The sequence below is a fragment of the Poecilia formosa genome, unplaced genomic scaffold (assembly GCF_000485575.1).
Source record: "Poecilia formosa unplaced genomic scaffold, Poecilia_formosa-5.1.2 Scaffold30, whole genome shotgun sequence".
NCBI classification, from domain to species: domain Eukaryota; kingdom Metazoa; phylum Chordata; class Actinopteri; order Cyprinodontiformes; family Poeciliidae; genus Poecilia; species Poecilia formosa.
The window spans coordinates 2,787,481-2,808,872 of NW_006799969.1; the positions used below are offsets into that span (position 1 = coordinate 2,787,481).

The window sequence follows — 21,392 nt, forward strand, 5'->3', positions numbered from 1 at the left end:
TATCCGGTGACGGCAAGACAATTTTTTTTTTTGCGCGATTCGTAAATCACTGCGTGTTTATAATTTACTTGCAAATAGCAGACTTAACAATATACTAAATACGAAGGGTTTTATCTGAATTAGCAGACCCTTTGTGAAAATTCAAATGTCTTCCACAGAGTTTACTTGAGGTAGATGTATTTGTGGATTATGCAGAAAAACGAACATTTGGTGTGCATTAAAATATGCACACTAAATGCATAATTGGTGTGCATCTATAGATTATAATCTATAAATTATAATCTAATTTATAGATTATAATTTATAATTTATAAACTATAATCATCTATAATTTATAGATGATTCAATTATTGCCTATTCTTTCTTCTAAGAACATTTGTTGTCCAGTCGTAACACAAATTATGAGTTGGATTTAGGTCCAGACTTTGACTGGGCCATTCAACATTTACCTAAAGCGCTCCATTGCAGCTCTGGAAGGTGAACCCCCAACCCATCAGGTCTTTCCCAGCCTCTTCCACAACATCCTCCATCCACCTTCCAATCTTCACTTATAAGTTTCCCTTGTTCCAGCTGAAGAAAAGGCTCCCCACAGCATGACACTACCACCACCATGTTAAACATACCAAAGTGCATACAAGTTGACATGCAGGGTTAGTCTTCCGCCACACTGCCCGTTATGTATTAATATTTTCCAAGCCTGGGATAATAAAAAATAAATAAAAGTTTAGTTTTGTGTTCTTCATACCAAGGTCTAGAGTTATTTTTCCTCCACACAGGCTCCAAAAGTGGGCCAAAAAGTTTTATCTGACTAAACACTTTCCATGTTTGCTACGTCTCCTAGATCAAGATAGAAAACTTTAAATGGGGCATCTATGGCTTCAATCATACTATGAGTTGAAAAGCCTCAGATTGTGAAATACACAACTACCAATTGTCTTAATTGATTGTCCCGCTTGAGTTGTGCATCTCTGCAGCTCCGAGAGTCACTTTGCTCTCTCCTGGCAGTTTATTTAGGTGGATATTCAAGACTTTCACTACTTTCTTATATTAAAGAAAAATCTCAAATAAATGCACTGGAATTTCTTGCTTGTACGTGACAAAATGCAAAATATCCATAAAGCTTCTTCTCAAAGTGTTTGTTTTTCCAGAGAGGTGAGCCAGGGTGCGTGTGAGAGGCAGGGGGTGAAGCTGCAGAGGACGGAGCGGCTTCTGTCCGTGTGAATCGGAAGGACGATTAGGGGCTTATTAGCGGCCCATGGAGAAGTGTAAGTTGTTGGGGAGTGAGCAGGCAGAGCCCCGGCGACATCTCCAGCTGAGAACAATCCGAGCCATTGTCTCACCTAATTACAGCGGATGGACTTCTTTTTGTTTCCCATTCGCCATGCCTGTCTGGTTCCCTTTTTTTGCCCGGCCGCAGGCTCAGACAACGCTGAAGTGTGCTAATTAGAAAAGAAATGGTCCTCGTAATTATGTCAACTCTTATTAACCGTGGCCACAATGAGTAATATTATTTTTACGCAATGTTTTGTGTAGAGGACCCAGCTTCCAATGCTCATTAAACAGAAAGCAAGGCCTTGTGGGCCGGGTAGAACTCCAATATCTGGGTCTCTTCAATGAGGACAGGAGGAAAGTGCTGTACTTTGACGTACGTTGCTATTGCTCTAATTAAAATCCCGCAAACCCTGCATTGAAGCTCTAGTTAAACAAATACAGATCAAAAGATACTCTTTTCATTTTAAAACTTTATTTTACAAGTTGAAGAGTTACAAAAATTAAATTAATATTTAAAAAGAGAAGAATAAATAATGAGCATTTGATTTGATCAAACTTTCTAGGACAGACAAAGATTAGTGAAAAGGGACGGCATCTAGATGACAAAATGTTTGAGGGTTTAACCAGTTAAACTGAACGCAGGAACGGCTTTCAAATATCTTTCTGAAAATATTAATGCACAGATATCTGAGGTGCTTTGTCATCTTGAAATGTCAGTCCTGTTGCTTGAAAAATGGATCGTCACTTCTTGGGTCTTTCCAGTATGTTCAGGAACTTTCCTCTGGTCATTTCCCTGGCTGGAGAAAAAAGCAAAAGATCAATTATCAACAACAAGATTAATAATACTGATGAACAGGTTTAGTATAACCACTATTTATTTGACCATTTCTTGACATTCTTGAACAGAAAATGTTTTTTTTCCATTTTCCTTTTCAATGTTTTAATCTCTATGAATCAGAATATTGTGTCTTTAATAAGGCTTGAATTGAATCTAAAGATTTTAGTTACAATTCCAACAACATCGGTAGAGCTGTTTAGTCACGCAAAGCACGTTTCTCATGTCTCCACTGTCACACAGGAATGCAATTAATAGAAACATCTGTTCATTCAGGAATAAAAAACATAAAATTGGACGTAGTTAGATACTGTGATTGCAGTTTCAGTTTAGCACCAGTGAAAAATTATCATAACAGAAATAAAGTTACTGAAATAAATTAACTTTTCTATATATATATATATGAGATATATATATATATCTCAATGTCCCTAAAGGACTTCAGATCTTTCAGTTTGCAATTCTGACATAAAGCTGGAACTGTATGATTAACTAATTGAAGAATATGGTTTAATGAAATCAATTTTAATCAGAAGTGGAAATGTAGAAATTTGAAGTTGGAAAACCAATACAATAAAGGGTTTTTAAACAAGTCTCATCATCAGCCAGTCTTAAAAGCTACTAAGGTGCCATAGCTTGACCTAAAACAGGTTGTACTTGAGTTGCTCTCACCAAGAGTGACAAAAGTAAAAGAAAACTTTGAGGCAAACATTTATTCATGTTTCATGTAGATACCCAATGAATGAGTTTAAATATATTTAATTTTACCAAATATTTCTATTTAATAAGGATCCTCACTCTGTAAATTCTACTTATGAGCTTAAACAATAACTGCTATGTTAAAATAGCAAAAATGTTGTGAAATCTAACATTTTAGGTTTAATACAAATGAGTTAGGTCTGCGTTGCAGATGGAAGGAGTCGTCCATCATGAGTCTTGTTTTATAAGTGCTATCGATGTCTTCCTGGCAAAGACAAATCCGTTTGCGTCTACCGGGACTGAAGGGGCTTAGAAGGCATCTGCATCATAAACCTTCGAGAACCATCATCTGGGTTAAGCATTTATTTAAGAAACAAATGTATGAGGATCAGCATTTAGGCGATTCCACAGTTTTATGGGCTTCAAAACTGGATTTTTCTTAGCAATTTGCAGCTCTTGTATGCCACAAAAACTTTAAGAGTTTTTCTTTAAAGCTGGAGCAACATTCACCTTTATAAAACCTGCAAGGATTGTAATTAGATCTCCACTGGCCGCTGCCAGCCTGCTCTGCCCACGACGGCTGATGAAAAAGTCGGAGCTTTTACTCATTTAGATGAGCCGGTCAAGGTGGAATGGCACTGGTGCATCTGGGCGTGGGGGTTTGTCACCTTGAGGTGTCCATCATGAGGTTAAAGATGATGCTAATTGGAATGGGATGAATTCATTTTGCTCTTTGCTGTCTCTTCAAATCACCCTAAACAAACTCATTACCAACTTCTGGACATCCAGGAGGTGGTTTAGATTGAAATGAAGTCATTAAAAATAGGTGAGGGAAAGCAATTATACTGGGGTGACCCTAAAACTGTCAGCGCGACGATGTCACTTAGCTTTTTATGTGCTAAAATCCGAAAAAGTAAACATTAGCAGGGTAATATTTTTGATTTCCAGGAGGTCATGACTTCTCTTTTGTTGGTGCTTTTTCCATCTAATGATGGGTCCAAACTATGAAATAGATCAAAGCTGTGTCACACCTCCTGAGATTTGTCACCCAACTGAGCTGCTCATTAAAGACAGTTCAGGTTATCCTCCCACAAGTCAAAAACAAACTCGCAACCGACTCATTCAAATGTGCATTTATTTCTGCAAAATATTAAGAGTGACTTAAAATAAATATGGGCTCATGCAGTGTCTTGACAAAGTATTCACACCCGTTTTAACTTTTCCACATCATATTACAATCGCACACTAACGCATTCTGTTTGGATTTCATGTGATACACCTACACAAAGCTGTGCACAATTGTGAAATAAAAAGGAAATATGGCTTTTTAATAGTTTTGATCAAATACAATCTGAAAAATATGTGAAACCACCTTTACTTCAATTCTTCACATATAGCTAATGCTCACTTAAACCGGAATGGTGACAATTTTCAAGCCGTGCCAAAGATTCTCAATTGAAACTCGGTTTGTAGTTTAGGTAATAAATTGAGGAACAGCATGCTTTTGTTTTAAACAGGCAAATGTTTGACAGCCTTTTTATCGTTCAGACAGCTAAAAAAAAACAAAACAAAAAAAAACAAAACATACACTGTGTTTTTAAAAATGACTAATTTGACCCATGTGACAAAAAGTTTGGGCCCTGAAGCCCACATGCTATAATATTTATATGACTCCAGTGTAAGCTCAATAATGCAGATAAGAAGCTTGTTTGCTTTTATGAGTTATGAATTTCTGACCACATAATTCTTATTCTGCTTGACCTATTTTTGATCATGCACAAATTTTTTTGCTCTCCACAGACACAATGCTTGGTGCCCAGTCAAATTATTGTAGATATTTCTTTTTTGTTTCTTTTTGTCAGAGTTGTTATTTCTAGAGAAAATGAAACTAAAAAAAAAAAAAAAGTTTTTTTTACTAAATGAGAAAATCTTACAAATAAAATTTGTGAGTTTGATTTCTTTGAGCAAATGTTTCACATGTAGAGGTTTAAAATTAGACACCCACGCTAAAACGGCACACACAAATACAAACACACCGATTCTGTCATACACTCAGAGGGATCAATACTGATTAGAGGGACTTAGAGATTTGTTTAGTTGATTAGAAAGGTCAATTAGTAATTTTGCACTAAGTTAATCAGCATCTTGTAACGACTGCCATCCATACTAAATTACACCTCATGGATTCTGCCGGCCATCGCCTTGTCCTGCTGATTTGTTGCCATCTAATTATCATTTAGCTCTAACTGGTTAAATTCCAAGCAACAACACAAAGTATGTCTTATAATCGCTCAAGATAACTCCTAATTTCCCACAGTAATTTCTCCATGGCAGAGGATTTCAGGCGGTGCTTGGTGCAGAGCAACAATAAAGATTAACCTATATCTGCAGCAGCTAGACGGTGCCAGGAGGATGTTCCGAATGTTCCCCGCTTCCCCTAATCTGAACAGAAATCACCAGAAGCCTCATGCTGCTGCTCAGACGTTTCTGCAGTTTTCTGCTCCTCGCTGCCGAATCGTTTTCATTTAGCAAATCCCAGGTGGATAAAATGCAAATGCAGAGGGAACACAGTTGTGTAACATCTTACTTTCCCCTCTTTTATGCCGAGTGATCTGGGTGTTGCTCTTGCAGCCCCCACTGCTGCTCCCCTGTGTATAAAATGAGAGTAATCATTGCAGTCTCCAAAAACCACCCCACCCTGTCGCTCTGGCACGCTCCTGCTGAGCTGCCGGACCCCCCCGCCCTTCCTCGCCGTCAGCTGCTCAGACAGATGACCAACCGGGTTAAGTGGAGTCCCGGCCCCGGCCCCGACTGCTCCAATTCACTTTCATTAAGCGTAAAGAGGACATATCTGACCCCCACTGCCCATCTCTGAGTGCTGCTCAGCTATTATGGGATGTAAGCTTTATTTAATGGATTTAACATCCTCTTTCACCACCCTCGTCCCCGGGGACACGGAGGAGATGACACGCACAAACACTCGAGTGTGGAAACACTTGAAGGCACACATATTCATCCGGCACCCCCTTCCCCCCCTCCTTCCCCCGCCTCGCAACACATACACCTGACGCTCATGTTTGTGTTCAAAATTCAATTACCCACTTATTGATACTTCACGGGGATATTTAAGATGCAGACACGAGCTGTGATTTCCCAGGGGAGCCACTGGTTCCTCTTTATGTCCCAACCGAGAAGGCCCACCCCTCCTCCTCCCCCTCCTCCTCCGATGCGTTTTCGCCTGGCTGACACGCTCACACACACATCCACACACCAAAACAAACACATCTGCACCGCCCAACCCCTGCCCACGCCGGCGCCTGTTCAAGAGGTGTCCTTATTAATAGGCAATCAGTCAAAAATCATTCATTAAAAAGCCTAAAAGGTTTTACACCCGCGCTATGATTAGCTGGGAAAGAAAATCCAATGAATTCCTAATGCCTTTATGGAAATGAGATGTCATTTCCGATCTGCTCAGGGAGGCGGCAGGCAGGCAGGCGGGACTCAGGAGAAGTGTTTGAGAGTGTGTGTGTGAGTGTGTGTGTTACGCGCTATCCAACTCTTCTCATCCAGCTGCAGAAAGTCGGTGGAGCCGTTTCAGCTTATCCAATGTGATTGAGACGACAAATAGAAACCGCAATCTATAGTTTTAAAACAATTACAATAGTACAAGCCCGATAAGGCCACATTTGAGCCCAAAGAGACAAAACGGAGATGAGTGCGTGGAAAAGTAGAGAGGAGAAGGGACGGAGTTGGCAGGGAGGCAACACCCTGTTTCTCATTCAGCGGCTGTCAGCTCAGGCACTTCATAACCGGCCGGCCTGCAGTCAGCCCGCCCTGATGGATTGATGGAGGCACATTAGCACGAATGGGGCCCTGTGAATGCAATCATATTCAGCAGCGGCATGACTCCTAATAGGTTGGAGATTGATCCTGAGGGTGAGGAGGAGGTGATGGAGAATGCGGGCCCATTAGGAGCTGTCAAGGCACGGTGCCCTTCAGTCTCCCCTTCACACAGGGGGACGCAGCAGGGGTCACACTGCATGGATGCTGGGTGGAACCAGAGCAAGGAGAGGAGAGGCAGGCTGGAGCCCCAACAGGTGCTCTCTGGATGCACGGAATCACTTCACACCTAAGCTTCTCACAATAAGAAAACAGGCAGGAGATCTCAGATAAGTTGAAACGTTATCAAGCTTTTAGAAGATAACTACAGTAGCTTGAAAAAGTTTTTACACCCACTGAACTTCTTCATGGGCTGCAACAACAAATTCCACTGTAGAAGAAGATGCTCTGGTCAGATGAGACCAAAACTGAACCTTCCGGCCAACATTCAAATGCAATGTGACACTTCACATCAAACTAAACGCACCATCACAAGAGTGAAACAAGGTAGTGGCAGTATCATCATCATGCTCCTTTTCATAAGGAACAGAAAAGCTCATCATATTTGATGAACAGAACAGAGAAATCCAGGAAGAAAACTTGTTAGAGACTGTGAAAAAGTTCAAGCTGAAGTGGAGTTTCATCTTCCTGCAGCACCACAGTGAACATACAGCAAGAACTACAGTGGGTCTGTTTAAATCAAAGTAAAGTCATGTCTTAGAATGGCCTAGTCAAAGTCAAGATCCTAATGCAATTCAAAATCGGAGGGATAAAAAAAATATTGCCCAGTGTCTCTAAAGACCTGGCAGAGAAATATCCCAAAAGACTCGCAGCTGTAACTACAGCGACAGTTTTTCTATATTATGTTGACTTTCAGGACCAAGAAGAGTTTTATTTTTTTTAAATGATTACAATTTATCATTCTTCCTCCTAATATTTATAGTTAAAAACTGCCTCGCTTTGATGTTATTTTTGAACATCAAATTTAAAAATAATACACCAGGACACAATGAGTCAAGGTGCAACAATAATGCTGCAAGATATTCAAATGAAGGACTGGGCTTTGTAAAAATTAGATGTCCTTTTTCTACTTTATGTTGGTCTAAAATATGACATGCACTGGAGTCAGTGGTTGTAATACGACAACACGTAAATGTTCAGTGGTATGGTGTTGACGCAAATCTTAAAATGTAAAACAAGTTCTGAAGTAAATAAACAAATAAAGACACTTCTGCATGTTTTCTTGCCTTTCCTATTTTGAAGAGCTGAAAAGAGAAATTGATTTCTGTGATGCATGATATTTAAATCCCAAGAACCAAGAAGGTAAACATTGCTCATTTAAACAACATTTAACAATTAAATTAGAAATTACTACAAATGTTTTATGATATATTTTATAGGAATTGTTTGATTTGGCAACAGCTATTTTGTTAGTGAAACAAATACTGAAAAAAAATATTATTTCTGAGTCAACACTTTTGATTAAATGTTGAGCTGAAAGTTTTTAGAAAAAAAAAATCATCTTACAATAATAAGATTTTTAATTTTAAGGCTTCTCGTGCACAGTGTACAAGAAACCCTCAAGTGATTTCTGATAAATGCATCAATTTTGACAGATTACCAAAATCTAGAACTAGTGATATTACACATTTTCCATTCATTACCACCAATGTTTTACAGACTTTAATTTGCAGTATTCTCCATTCATTTCTATGTCATTTTTAAAGAAAAAAAAGTAGCTCACTATGAATTTAGGGCAGTCATTTATTTTTAGTTTTGCCATAAAACACAAAATTTGGGAGGACAGCCAAATTTGATAGAAAATACAAATATTTCTCAACTATTCTTTTACTGAGCACCCAGATCTGGAAAATCATATAGTTTCCCAACTGAAGAGAAGCCCTAATATTCAGAAATAATTACTGAATAATTTTTTTACATGAAAAAGAAATACAATAATGATTTTTGCATATAATAAAGAAGCATTTTTTGTGGCTTATGGAATCCATAGAGTTACCAATACACAAATTAAATGTAAATAATATTTACTGCAGTTGTATTATGACAAATGTTATTTCTCTTCTGTTTTTTGGCACAAAATAGAAGCACATGAATCAAGTATTAAATGATAGTCGGTGGCCCTGAGCTGACAAGTGGGGAAATGCCGGAACCCAGTAACTCAGCAGGCACCTAACCAGCCGGCTCAGTGGCTAAGGCCCTTCAGCACGTCCCAGGGGAACAGTCAGCTTTGAATTACCTCCAGTAGCGGCACTTATCAGGACGCTACGCCTTCCCCAGAGACTCGGGGCTTGATGCCCACGCTCGGCGGCCCACAGCTGGGGCATTCATCATCGGGTGGAGTAACAGCTGGGGCCTGACGACGAGGCACGCGTCAGGCTCCTCGGGGACAAACTGGGCCAGCGTCCGTCCACCACGTCTAGGAAGTGGTGGTGAATGAAAGGTTATGTGCTTCCTCAGCTCTCCATTCGTGGTACCGCTACACATACACAGCTGACGGCAAGCGAAAGTGAAAGCAGAACAGATCAGGACTATTTCATCTCTGCAGCGGGGTGGATGAGTTTTTCCTGCTTGATTGTGCTCTGCCCATTAACCAGCTTTCTCTTTAATGATCCACATGTTGAAGAGGGGGAGGGGCAGTAAATCCTGTCCTCTATCCTCCCTCTGCTGTGCCTCGGCGGAGCGAGTGTGTTTACGGGCGGTGAAGAGTGCACAAACATGATGAAAAAGTGGCTGAGATTTACAGGGCCTCCCCTGACAGCCAGGAAAAGGAGAAAATTAAACCAGAGAGCATTAAACAGGCACCGATTACAGGGCTGCTCTGACACCAATAATAACCATCATTGTGTCCCGCCGTCCTGAAGAACATGACATGATTGCAGAGCCTGCAGTCCTGCACTCATGACAGCTAACATCTTTATACCAGAAAGATTACAAGCTGCTTCTGGTTGAGGAAAGTCAAAGAGATTAAATAATTTTTCAACTAAATGAATTTGCAAAAAAAATAAATAAATAAAAAAAATAAAAAGGATTCGTGCAGCCACGACATGTGCAACATAAATGATAGACCCCATCCTGTGTTATTGCCGCAAACCTTCCAGATTACAATAGGATACACATTTCCACCACTTATAAAGCATCTCTGAACTGATTAGTACGATGTAGGTAGTCATGGATTTCACAAAAGACTACAAATATATATGATGCAAGCTCTGAGGGTTTTATCTAGTATCTATAATTCTCTGTAAATGCTAACTATCACTCTTACTGCAACAGGTCACCTCATACGAAGTACAAACATGTGAGTGTGCTTCCAGTGCCTCACAATGGATCTTTTATCCACAGTTTTTCACATTTAAATCACGAAGTTGATCATATTCAAATGGGTTTTTGTTGACAAAGTAATGAATATTTGAGAAGTGGAAGGGAAATTATTTGCAAATCAAAATCTGAAAAGTGTGGTTTGTATTTGCATCAGACAGTATCTGAGTCAATACTTTGAACAATCACTTTTAATGCCTTTTCACTTCAATTACAGATTATTTCTATCAGCTGTGCCAATCTGGACACTGAGATTTCTGCACTTTCTTCATACAGAATGAAAAGCAGCAAGAACAACAATGTACGTCTTGTTAGGCTCTCGACTTGATTAAGCTCAGAACTTCGACTGGGGCATTCTACCACATGAATGTGATGCGATCTAAATTGTACCACTGTAGATCTTGGCTGCATTTCTAGAACCATCTGGAAGGTGAACCATCATCCCGCCTTACAACCTTCTGCAGCCTCTGACAGATTTTGTTCCAGGACCGCACTGCATTTATCTCCATTTATATTTCCTAACAGCTCCGAGATCTCTTGTCCCCGCTAAAGAAAAGCCTCCCCGTAGCATGCTGGTGCCACTACCGTGATTCTGAGTTAGATATTTAAAGCTTTGAGTATTTATTTATTCATTTTGAGGTATCCCTGATGAATGCACTTAGCAATTTCCACGTTTTTATTTGGGAAACATTTGAAAAATCACATTTCCCTCCCACTTCGCGCTACATTGCACAACTTTGTGGAGATCTATCACATAAATCCCCATTAAATACATTAAAGTTTGTAGCTGTAATACGACAAAATGTGAAAAATAGTATTAATATCCTGTATATGCCTCATCAAAGTAAGCGCGAAGGGCAATACAATTTTCCACAAGTGCTCTTTCACAGGCAAAACTCATACAGATTTTTTCCCCCCTCTTTGGATCATCAGATGAGCACTTAGCTACATCTCTCTAATCCATACTCCATAAGGATTATGGCAATAGAGGTGGGAGGGACTAGATTAAATAGATTGAGCATCTATCAAATTCTTCAACATTTTTTCCCCCTTCAGCTCCTGTTTTCTTTCTTTTTGCTTCTAACAAGATTGACCTACATTCACTGTTTAAAAGCCTTGTCTTTTGACTTTTGTCAGAAATGCAAATTCTGAAATGCAAAGTCTGAATAACTTGTTTTTGGATGACAAGCAGGGATGTGTGAGCTCAACCTCTGATCTAAAGGAGTTCAGGAGAAATTAAACAAGTCAACACATGTGAAAGCTTTTAGCACCACCTAGTGGTGATACTGCATTTAAAAAAAAAAGAGAAAATCAAGCTTATTTGAACAGTTTACACTATTTTGACATATTTTTTTCAAAGTTATGTTAAGACTCTGGTATTTTTTGAGTTATTCCTGCACTTACACTCTTCTAGACCCAGCTGATAAGCGAGATTCTGAAGTCCTTTGACCTTCTCCATCAGGTTGGCTGTGGTCAGACTGCCCAGCTCTGCAGTGAGAAGGCAGGACATTAGAAGCTCTTAGAAACATGTAACTAAATCAGATTCTGCTTGACAGGATTTGATATTTGTGTTACCTTTCAACATTTCAATGTCCTCACTCTCTAGTTCAGCCATCCACTTAGGGGGTGAGTTTGTAATGGGCTACAGTGAAACGATGAAACACAGAATTAAGCAGAAAACAAACCTTGCTACTTACATCATACATTTAATTTACTATATCACCAATAGAAGTAGCAGTAGTAACCCACATTTTTGTAAGATGCAGCAAATTCTGCAACTCCAGGCACTGTGTGAGAAGTTATGAGGTGGTTAAGCAAAATGCAAAAATTCTGACCAAATAAGGAAAAGGAAAAAGCAAAAGGACGACTTACACTGCTCTGGCCACAAGTCTGGTGATGCTCTGTCCAAATTCTCAAAACTTAGCAAAGAAGATTCAAAATCATCTCCTGAGAAGACAAAAAACCCTCAATTTGTTACATTACACATACAGGTCGGAAAACATTCAAAAATATTTGTTAAACTTTACTGTGGCTTGGAAACTTGCTCACACCTCACCGCATAAAATTTCCACAACAGAATAACATTATTCATACAATTCTTTTGTTTTGTTCTTTCCTTTTGTTATCTAGGAAGATTTCATTCAATAAATATATTTGTTCTTGGTTCTAAAACCAAAAATGACATATACACATTCATTATTTAATTTAACTTAAAACTTTTACAGTACATGTACATAACATTATGAGAAATATGAGATGCTATGAGATCTCTCAACGACATGTATGTGAACTATTATGCACAATAAGGGCAAATAAACCCTCCAAGCTCAAGGCATTTGTTTCCCACAGTTGTTCCTTTCCACTGTGACCACTTACTTGCATAAGAGGAAGGATAGACAACCTGGAAACCTTTTGACCAATTCACATAATCTGAATTAGGCTGGTTTGTTTACCACATTTAGGACAAGACTGGACTGTGCCATTAAATTTAATTTGTCAATATGATTGGAATCTTATTGTATCAATTTAATCATGTATTTTTGTATAGAAGAAAATACATAATTAAATTATTTCTATAATTGTAAGAAAACAATTACACCTGTTTTCACACTTATTATGAATGGCGAGATACAAATAAACTGCATAACAATTTTAGTTTTAACGGCTAAATCTGGACATTCCTATTTTTTCTCTGTAAGATTTTATCTTACAGATTTTAAAAAAGAATATTTATATGAGACAGTCATACTAGGGTTGTTTGACTAGTATAATGACTGTCAAACAAAACTGAGTATGACGTATGTTTTAAAAAAACCCTCTAAAGTTTAACGTAGTTAAAGCCAGTAACGTTTGATAAATAAAATATAATGAAATATGCTAGCACTTAAAATATGAGCAGAAACGTTGTTTTTCTTCGGCAGGTTTAAACCAGCTATGTGCTTCCTTGAAACTGGACACAAACACCTCTGGGGTGAGTGGAGCCTTTGGCCAACGGAATAACCCCTCGAAACAGCAAGAATACCCCGCTAATACCCGTCCGTTCTCATCTCCGAGCGTCGAACTATGACACAATTATATTCATGAGCTTTTTAGTGAGCTTAGAAAAGCCAATTATACAAATTATTCGCAACGTATCAGTGTAAGGAATTAGAATTTACCTCCATTCGGAGACGCCATTTTCAGAATAGTCACGTGACGAATTACAACCAATGGCTGCAACGGGATTCACTCCGGTAGCAAAGCATTTTATAAACACACCACAGGGGTCGCACTTTCACTTCTAAACCACACTGACGTTTTTGAGCGTTTTTATAGAAAGTAAGTGAAAGTTCACATCGTCTTTAACAGATTTTTTTCTTATGACACTTAGAACTATGTATTTATTTATAATAAAAAAATCACATATCTTACACCCCATTCAATATTCAGCCTGAGGCAGAATCTGACCTTCCAGCAATAGAATGACCCTAAACAGACAGAACTAAAATAGAATAAGTCTCTAAATGTGCAAAGATTTTACAGATAGACAGATTTTACCCCCAATATAGTTGTAACTGCAGCAAAATCTGTTTCTGTCAAGTAGTGCTTCAGGTATGGCTGAGTACATGTATATGTCACAATTTTCACATTTTTATCTGTAAAATATTTTGTCAAGGAGGTACAATTTTCCTGCCACTTTACAATTATCCACCACTTTGTTTTAGTCTGTCACATTAAATCCCAGTAAAGTTCATAAACACTGTGGCTGTAATGTGAAAAAATGAAAGAGTGAATACTTTGGCAAGGCAAAGTACTTTTTAACTTTTTAACACATTTAAGTGTTTTTGGCTTTTAAAAAATTGGAGCCGGTTTGCTTTTTTTGTTAATCCCTTTACATCTTTAATGAGCTACGTATAATCTTAACTTTATTTTTTAATTATCTAATCCCACTTTTGCTTTTTTCAGCAATTCATGGTACATTTTGCTTTAGTATTTTTGTTTACCTTGATGAATTGAGAGCATAAAGATACCAGAGAATAAAAGAATATCACAGTTTATTTGTCACACTGAAATGTAAAAAACTTTCAGAAGTTGTTCACAAAAGCACTCATTACCAAACTGCCAACTCTAAAATCAGGACAAAAAAAACAAAAAAAAAACGGCTGAAAAATCAGACATTGCAGAATTAAGCTACTCAGCTTTTCCATAATCAGTTATAGGAAGTACCTTTGCTCAATAAAGATGGAACGCATAGTGTGAGAAAGGGTTTCTTGTTGATGAATGCCGTCTAGTTTTTATTCTCACACACAACAACACACAGTTCTTCATCTACACACAGCCTGCAATACAAGAAATGCTACGACACAAATACTAGGACACGTACGTTTTCAGTCAGTACCGTAAGAAAATATTTTTGTTAGAAAGCAGCAAACAGTTCAGATCAAATGTTTACATACGCTCTTGATGGGGATGACTGCCGTAATAATAAGGGTGTTTTATTGATGCATTTGAATTGTTCCTTTAAGCAGACAATACAACAACTTCAATAATTTGTAGAAATATAACAGTCAAGAATTGGACACAAAAGTCCTAATCTAAACTTTAATCTATTCTAATGGACAAATAGTAAAATCTACACATACAGATAGGAGAAAATCCAAATTAAATTGAAAACTGAGCACCCAATTCTCACTGTAGTCCCTAATTAATATGGTGTTCAAGCCAACAATAAGTGTATGTAAACTTCTGACCTGCACTATACAACATTAGAGTCAAGATCTTGTAAAACGGACTAAAATTCCCAGGAATCCATCCACTTAAGGCCAGCCATGGCGCTTTCCGGCTCGTGTGCAAGAGGACCCGTCATGCCGTAAGACAGTGGATGAAACAAGTAGAAACTGAGAAAAGAAGAATCAGAGGGATTTAAAAGCACAGATATCCAAAATAAATCATAATAAAAGAAGCCCACGCAACACTCAATAGAACTGCTATATTTTAAAACTTAATTTTGGTCTGATCACAGAACAAAGTAGGGAGAGGAACGCTTCAATGATTGACCATAACTTCTAGCCAGTTAAAAAGTAAGTTTATTTCAATCTTACCGTTACACATAAAAAGTTTAAGAATATAAGGAGCATCAAATGGAATTAGCTACCATGCATTGCAAAAGTATGTATACACTTTGAACTCTTCAAGTAGCTCTGACCTTTCAGGAGGATTCACTAGTTCTTCTGATGGTAAAAAAAAATATGTAAAAATTCAATGGGCATGAATAGTTTTGCAAGGTACTGTAAATCAAAGATGGATAACCACAAACATCCTCTTAAAAGTGGACATCACACACAAACAAACAAGATAGAGCTTCACTTAGCTCACCTGTATAGAACAGTAAATAAAAGTACCATCTGCCCTCCTCTCTGCAGCCAATCGGAATAGGGTTGGCATAGCAACAGATCGGCATTTCTCAGCAGAGTGTCTAATGTAACTCCTGTGAAACAAAAAATAGTTCAAAACACCAAACAACCACCATCATAACATCGTCGGCTCCCCTAAACAACACTGTCCAATCAGTGTAGACCCTTCACAAATATTCCACTTCTGAGACTAAAACTCTCACAATGCTTTTCAAACAAAAGGTATGGATAAAATTCTTTTTCATAAATGCTTATTTCTGACTTAATTATAACTCTTTAGTTTGCTTGTATTTGTAAAATAAATTCCTTATGATAAAACAATTGATAACGGTTGCCTAAATAAGATAAATGATTAAAAATGGGATTTTTAGTCATGGAGTCTTACACCGCCACAAATATTTGGTAAAATCCCCCTGAGTATTTGCCCACTTGAAACGGCAGAGTTCATTCAAATCAGCAGGTTTCCTGGCAACTAGCACCAATCCAGACTATTTTTGTGCATTAAGGTCAGAACCATTCTGGAAGACTGCTTAATTAATTCTAAAAGCAGTTTTACTGTTTGTGGTTAAATAAATCGTTAAAATTCCCACATTAATGACTCTGTTAGGATTCAGAGACTTTGTGTGATTCGAGATGTCAATGCTCATTCTCATCCTAAACACTCAGTTCTGCCCTCTCCTCTAACTCTCACTTACAGTCTGATAATTAACTATGGTAATAAGGTAAAACAGATGAGAATTTAGCACCTGTCAGCATGCTACTGAAGAGCATTGCAGGAAAGTAGTGATGATAGTAGAGGACGCGGCCCATGACGTAGAAGGGGGCGTAGTGCAGCAGCCAGCCGAGCAGCAGAAGTCCCCCTCCTCCCGTGAGAATATCGGAATGCTCTGAAACACGCACAGTTTCTTTTTATTTAAAATGTCGATGTTTAAAACGTCAAGTCGTCCTCACACTTGAAATTTACCTAATCTTTTCTGCTGCAGCGATATTCCTCTTTGAATAGCTATAGATGACACTGCCACCATGATGAGATACAACCCCAAGCTGGCCAGATTTATCCACCAGACCACCTGAAAAGGACGGAGCGAATAGAATGTTAGCTAGAAGATCAGAAAGACAGGAAAATAAGCTAAGTTCAAAGCACTTACAGGGTTTCCCAGTAAGTAAACACGATATTCCGTCTCATTTACACCTGAAAATCTCAATCCCTTCACAAAAAGACAAAACAAAAACATTTGACATAGAGTAATGCTAACTGAATTTCATGAAAATGAAGCAAAAATAAGTGCACACACCTGGTAGTTGATGGGCCAGTGCCAAGGTTTGGAGTTCATTTCATTGTCTTTAGGTTTCAAGCCACTATTACCCTAAAGTAAAAAAATTTTTTTTTTTTTTTTTTTTTTATGAAAGTAGCAAATTTACATCACGTTCATCATCTTCTCACCATTACTCACCCTTATCATGACTATATGAGACTCCAGCAAGATTTCCAGAAAATTAGGCTTCAGTAGCGAAAGACTAATGTTGGGCACTGCCAAAACAAACCAAATAAAGTTAAATTAAAAGATTATTCAAAAGTGTGCCTTATCAAGAAAAATAAGAAAAGCTTAGCTATGGTTGGAAAAATGTGCCTCGTACGTCTGGGGTTGATGTGATCCTCGATGTTCCACTGAGAGCTCGGAGTCTCCTTCAGGTACGGACTGCAGGTCACCTCCACCTGCTCCCAGCCCCTGCGGAAAAACAAAACTCGATTGGCATGTCGATCATTCGTGAAAAACAGGGCCACATCAGAGCCTTAAATAAATTAAATACAAGAAGATTCACCACTTCGGGAGAGTCTTGCCAGATGAGTACAGCACACAGCCCGTGGCTTTGTGCAGAAAGCGAACTTTGCTGCGCAGCACCTTCACCAGGTCACCCCTCCGGCCTCCACAAACCTCCACCTGCCACAGGTCGTTGGCGTCGCCTGTTCCGTTCTAAGAAAGGGACAAATGTGCTTAAGGAGACATGCAAAAGTCTAAGTCTAATGTGTTGTTTTTATTTATCTACAATGCTCCGCAGAAAAGTTTATATCCCTGGAGCCTTTTTCAACATTCTGTTACATTATGGTAACAGTAGTTCTTAATTTCTCTTAGTTAGTAGTTCTTAATTTCAGTCTGCGATAAAAAGGAGGCATGTTTTTAACGCATTTTAAAAAAAAATGTAAATCAGAAAAGTGTGCTTGTTGGCATATGAGTTTAAGTGGATGGCCATGTATTGGTGAGTTTGCAGATGTACAATACGCCTCACATTTTTTTCAGTGATGGATGAAACATTGCTCTACAAATCCTGCTTTAAAACTCTCCACAACTTCATCCCCGACATTTCTGCTGTGTTACTTCGTCTTTGTAATGCTGTTTTTGTCCCATGATGTTCTCTAACAAACCTCTATGGCTTTCACAGACAAGCTGAGACAATTTGCACAAAGATGAACTCTTTTTACTGGATAGCTAAAATATGGAGGCAATTGATCACACTCAACATTATAAAGCAATATCAGAGGAAAGGGGGCTGAATACAAACATTCACTGCTTTTCAGAGCTTTATTTGTAAAGTCTTTGGAAGACCGTGGCGTCGCTTTACAAGCATTCAAAAAAACTGAATCGCCCTGTCACAAAATAAACTACAATGAAGCTGGTGAACATAACATGGCAAATCGTGTGCATAAATACTTTTATTAGGCATGCGTTAAAAGATACACTCACAATTCCATAACCTGTAACTTGGAAGTGCTTCTTGGTCAGAGGAGCTTGATGGAGGTGGCTGTGAAGGTTACGGGTTGTTCTGAAAGAAACGGTGCAGTCAAAGCTACGCACAGAGTTTGGACTTCTGTTAGCAAACGTCAGGGGTGGTACTTACTCTTTGTGCTCCAGCCGAATGATGTCACCATGACGAACCAAATCAGGAGTCTCTGACTGAGCTAATTAAAGATAGACAATACACAGAAACACCCAAGTAAAAATAAAACATAATGAACAAGCTGCTTCTACCTCATATAACTGACACTATCATGAAGACGCAGATCAAAATCTTAAAGAAGGATCTAAGTGAGCATTAAAGTCCACAACTAATGAGTCAATAAGCACAATTCTCTTACTATCATTATCTGGTTTGTGAACCAGCCACATGTTGTTGTAGTCTTTGTGGAGGTAAGCTGTCACCTGTTGATGAAAAAATATCTTAAATCAAAGTAGATTTATCAGACATAAGTGAAACATTCGACTTGTAGCCTGACCTGCTGCTGCTTCGCCCCGACCCCCTCTGGGTATAAGTGCCAGTGGGAGTGCAGATAACCTCCAGCAATACGTAGATTTTTCACAGTAATGGTGGAGCCATATGCCAGGTCTGCGTCGGAGAAACAACATGCTCAGGAAATTATGAAAAACACATAAATGCAAACATCTACTGAGGAGAAAGTAAGACTTTCTCTATAAGAGGTTTTTAGGATTTGCAGAGCCAAAAATTGTAGCTCTGCTGATTTTGTTAAAAATCTTAATGTTTAATTTTTATTTATTTTATCCTCTGGATAAATGTACTTAAAGATAGAATACAAGATTGTTGTCTCCATTGGAAAAGAAAATATATATTTTTAGGCTTTCTAAAAATGTTGGTACGCCTCTGTCAAAGAAAACAGATAGATCAACTATGTAATAAAAATAGTTGCTTAAAAAACACAAACTAATGTAGTTTGCCTCTATAAGAAAGTAGTACGCAAAGAAAAGAGCACAAATAACGTAACCATGGGGACATGTAAACCGAGAGTGTGTTCTGTAATTTTTGACAACGATGTTAAAGAAGGAAATTCTGCTGGGTAAAATATTAAAATCAAACAGTGAAGTGGCAAATCAAAGATGAAACACATCAATAAAAAAAAATCTGTGTAATTATTAAGCAAAGAAAGGCAAAGAAAAACTAATGGCTCATTTTTAAAAATCTTTCCTATACTTATAAGGACCTGGAAAATTGTTAAAGAATATTCCAGTATTTTCGAATTTCTGCAGAAAACCTGTTTGAGTGATGATTGTAGGTTAGTATTTCTTTAACAGCAGGGTACCAACAATTTTGTCCTCGTTGCTCCAGTTTTCAAACAAGTTGATCCAAGTTCATCTTGCAGACAAATCAGAGGAATATCAACATTTTTGTCAGTTTTTTCGTACAATCACATTTGCTTTCATTCCCAGTTGTGTTCAGGACTCACACTCTGGCATGGACACGTTGTACAGGTTGTTCCCAATGAGACGCGACTGGAAAGTTGAACTAAAGAAACCATCGCCTGGCCCACTACCGAAAGAAAAACAAAGTTGTGACTCAAGCGGGAAGACGTCGTTATACGGTAATCATACTGCATTTAACTCTCTCCCTTACCTTTTATTCAACAGAGCAAAGTGAACTGCAAATACTAACACATACAGGAATAGTGGAAGCAAGATGAGGCCGACAACACGGGCCAGGAAGTGCTTTGCAACATCCACCTGTAAGTCGAACAAGATTATGAGGCAGTAAAGTCGTCAGTTCATTTCATCAATGCAAACAGATTTTCCCTAAAAGAAATGCTGCAGTTTACCAGTGAGAGACTCAGGTCGCCTAAAATCCTCCAGAGGTCTCCGGCTGTGTTCAGACCCACCAGGAAGATAACAAACAGACCCACAAACTTCACCCCGACAGCACCGGCAAGAGCAGCGCCGCACAGTACGAGCCACAGCCACCAGGGGGCAGTAAAAGGCCTGGAGCTCTGCTGGTTGAACTTAACCATACTGAGCACGGCTGCCATGATGAAGAACATGAGGATGGGGTCTAACAGGATGTACTGAGAGATGGTGATGCAGCCTGTGTCTGTGGCAGCAAGGGGATTAGACGAAGAATGTCTTCAGTTTATTATAGATAAACATTCATTCATTAAGTTATAGATTTGGAGCATAATTAAAATCACTTCATATGTCTTGTCCACCATCACATTTCAGTTTTTTATTTTATTTAGGAAGAAATAAGTGGAAACTTAAAAGTGTAGTTTAATTTCATTCAATGTTCGGAGCAAACCATGATCACTAACCAAATATGAGCAGGGCGGCTGTGATGAGAGCAGCAGTGTGAGACCGAGACAGCTCCTGCACTATGAGATAAGCAAAGATTGGCAGGAAGGACCCCAGCATGGCGCAAAACTGTACAAAAATCAGGCATAATGTCATCAGACAAACCTTTAATATACACATATTTCTAATTAAATATGTGCATGTGTGAAAGGCGGCATACTCCTCTCATTCCCCAGTAGTTGTGGTGTTCATATTTGTCTCCTGGCTTTACAAAAGGAAAGGAGCCATCGTAGCCAGTCATATAACCAGCAAGAGCAATCAGCATCTGCAAGACAGACTGACACATTAGCACAGCAGGTTCACAAGAAGACCCGATCCTATTTCAGAGAGTTACGCAAATCACTTTCCTTCACCTTATTTTTACTATAGGTTGTGGTTAAGATCTTCTACTGAGAAACAGGAGATCCTTACAAGAAGCTAATACATCATCCCCTTCCGCGACAGTAACAAATTATGTTTTGTTCTTTTTTTGTTATGCAATGCTCTGTTTTCCTTTACTAATGGAGAACAACTGAAAAAGAAATCAAATAAAATACTTTGAGAACAAAAGCTGATTTAAAGTTAACTTTGTAGATGTGCAAAGATGGTAGAAACATGCCTTTAAAGATCCAAACCTTTAAGTGCAGTTAACAGTGGTACTTCAAAATATTGACTCAAATCATTTTCCTTCCACTCCACAATTACGTGTTACCTTGAGTTGGTCTATCTAAATCCTGACTGGATGAATTAACCTCAGAAAACAATCTCCATTTTTAAATGCAAGTATGCTCTGATTTTTTACTCTCCTGTTGCTCTATAGAAACAACTGGGAGACCCAGGCTCTTACAAATATAGGACTAAGGTACA

The 21,392-nt window shown here is 38.5% G+C and overlaps 2 protein-coding genes across 2 annotated transcripts in view; both read right to left on the reverse strand.

Annotated features, from left to right (window-relative positions):
- Positions 1–1,725: 1,725 nt before the first annotated feature.
- Positions 1,726–13,286, reverse strand: lin52 (lin-52 DREAM MuvB core complex component). Its single transcript, XM_007549260.2, has 6 exons — positions 13,183–13,286; positions 11,897–11,971; positions 11,774–11,811; positions 11,600–11,666; positions 11,429–11,512; positions 1,726–2,069 (listed from the first exon to the last, which is right to left on the reverse strand). The coding sequence occupies exons 1-6, from the start codon at positions 13,199–13,201 to the stop codon at positions 2,014–2,016; spliced, it is 339 nt and encodes a 112-aa protein (XP_007549322.1). The 5' UTR covers positions 13,202–13,286; the 3' UTR covers positions 1,726–2,013.
- Positions 13,287–14,041: 755 nt separating this feature from the next.
- Positions 14,042–21,392, reverse strand: part of pomt2 (protein-O-mannosyltransferase 2) — a 12,412-nt gene continuing 5,061 nt past the window's right edge. The window contains exons 3-20 of the mRNA XM_007549262.2: positions 20,707–20,811; positions 20,507–20,615; positions 20,021–20,289; positions 19,822–19,928; positions 19,655–19,737; positions 18,692–18,801; positions 18,554–18,617; positions 18,316–18,376; positions 18,162–18,240; positions 17,242–17,393; positions 17,056–17,147; positions 16,872–16,948; positions 16,713–16,784; positions 16,566–16,625; positions 16,382–16,487; positions 16,164–16,304; positions 15,380–15,491; positions 14,042–14,901 (exon numbers count right to left, since the gene is read on the reverse strand). Coding sequence (XP_007549324.1) covers positions 14,796–14,901; positions 15,380–15,491; positions 16,164–16,304; positions 16,382–16,487; positions 16,566–16,625; positions 16,713–16,784; positions 16,872–16,948; positions 17,056–17,147; positions 17,242–17,393; positions 18,162–18,240; positions 18,316–18,376; positions 18,554–18,617; positions 18,692–18,801; positions 19,655–19,737; positions 19,822–19,928; positions 20,021–20,289; positions 20,507–20,615; positions 20,707–20,811 — 1,905 coding nt within the window. The 3' untranslated portion in view covers positions 14,042–14,795. The remainder of the gene's footprint in view (positions 14,902–15,379; positions 15,492–16,163; positions 16,305–16,381; positions 16,488–16,565; positions 16,626–16,712; positions 16,785–16,871; positions 16,949–17,055; positions 17,148–17,241; positions 17,394–18,161; positions 18,241–18,315; positions 18,377–18,553; positions 18,618–18,691; positions 18,802–19,654; positions 19,738–19,821; positions 19,929–20,020; positions 20,290–20,506; positions 20,616–20,706; positions 20,812–21,392) is intronic.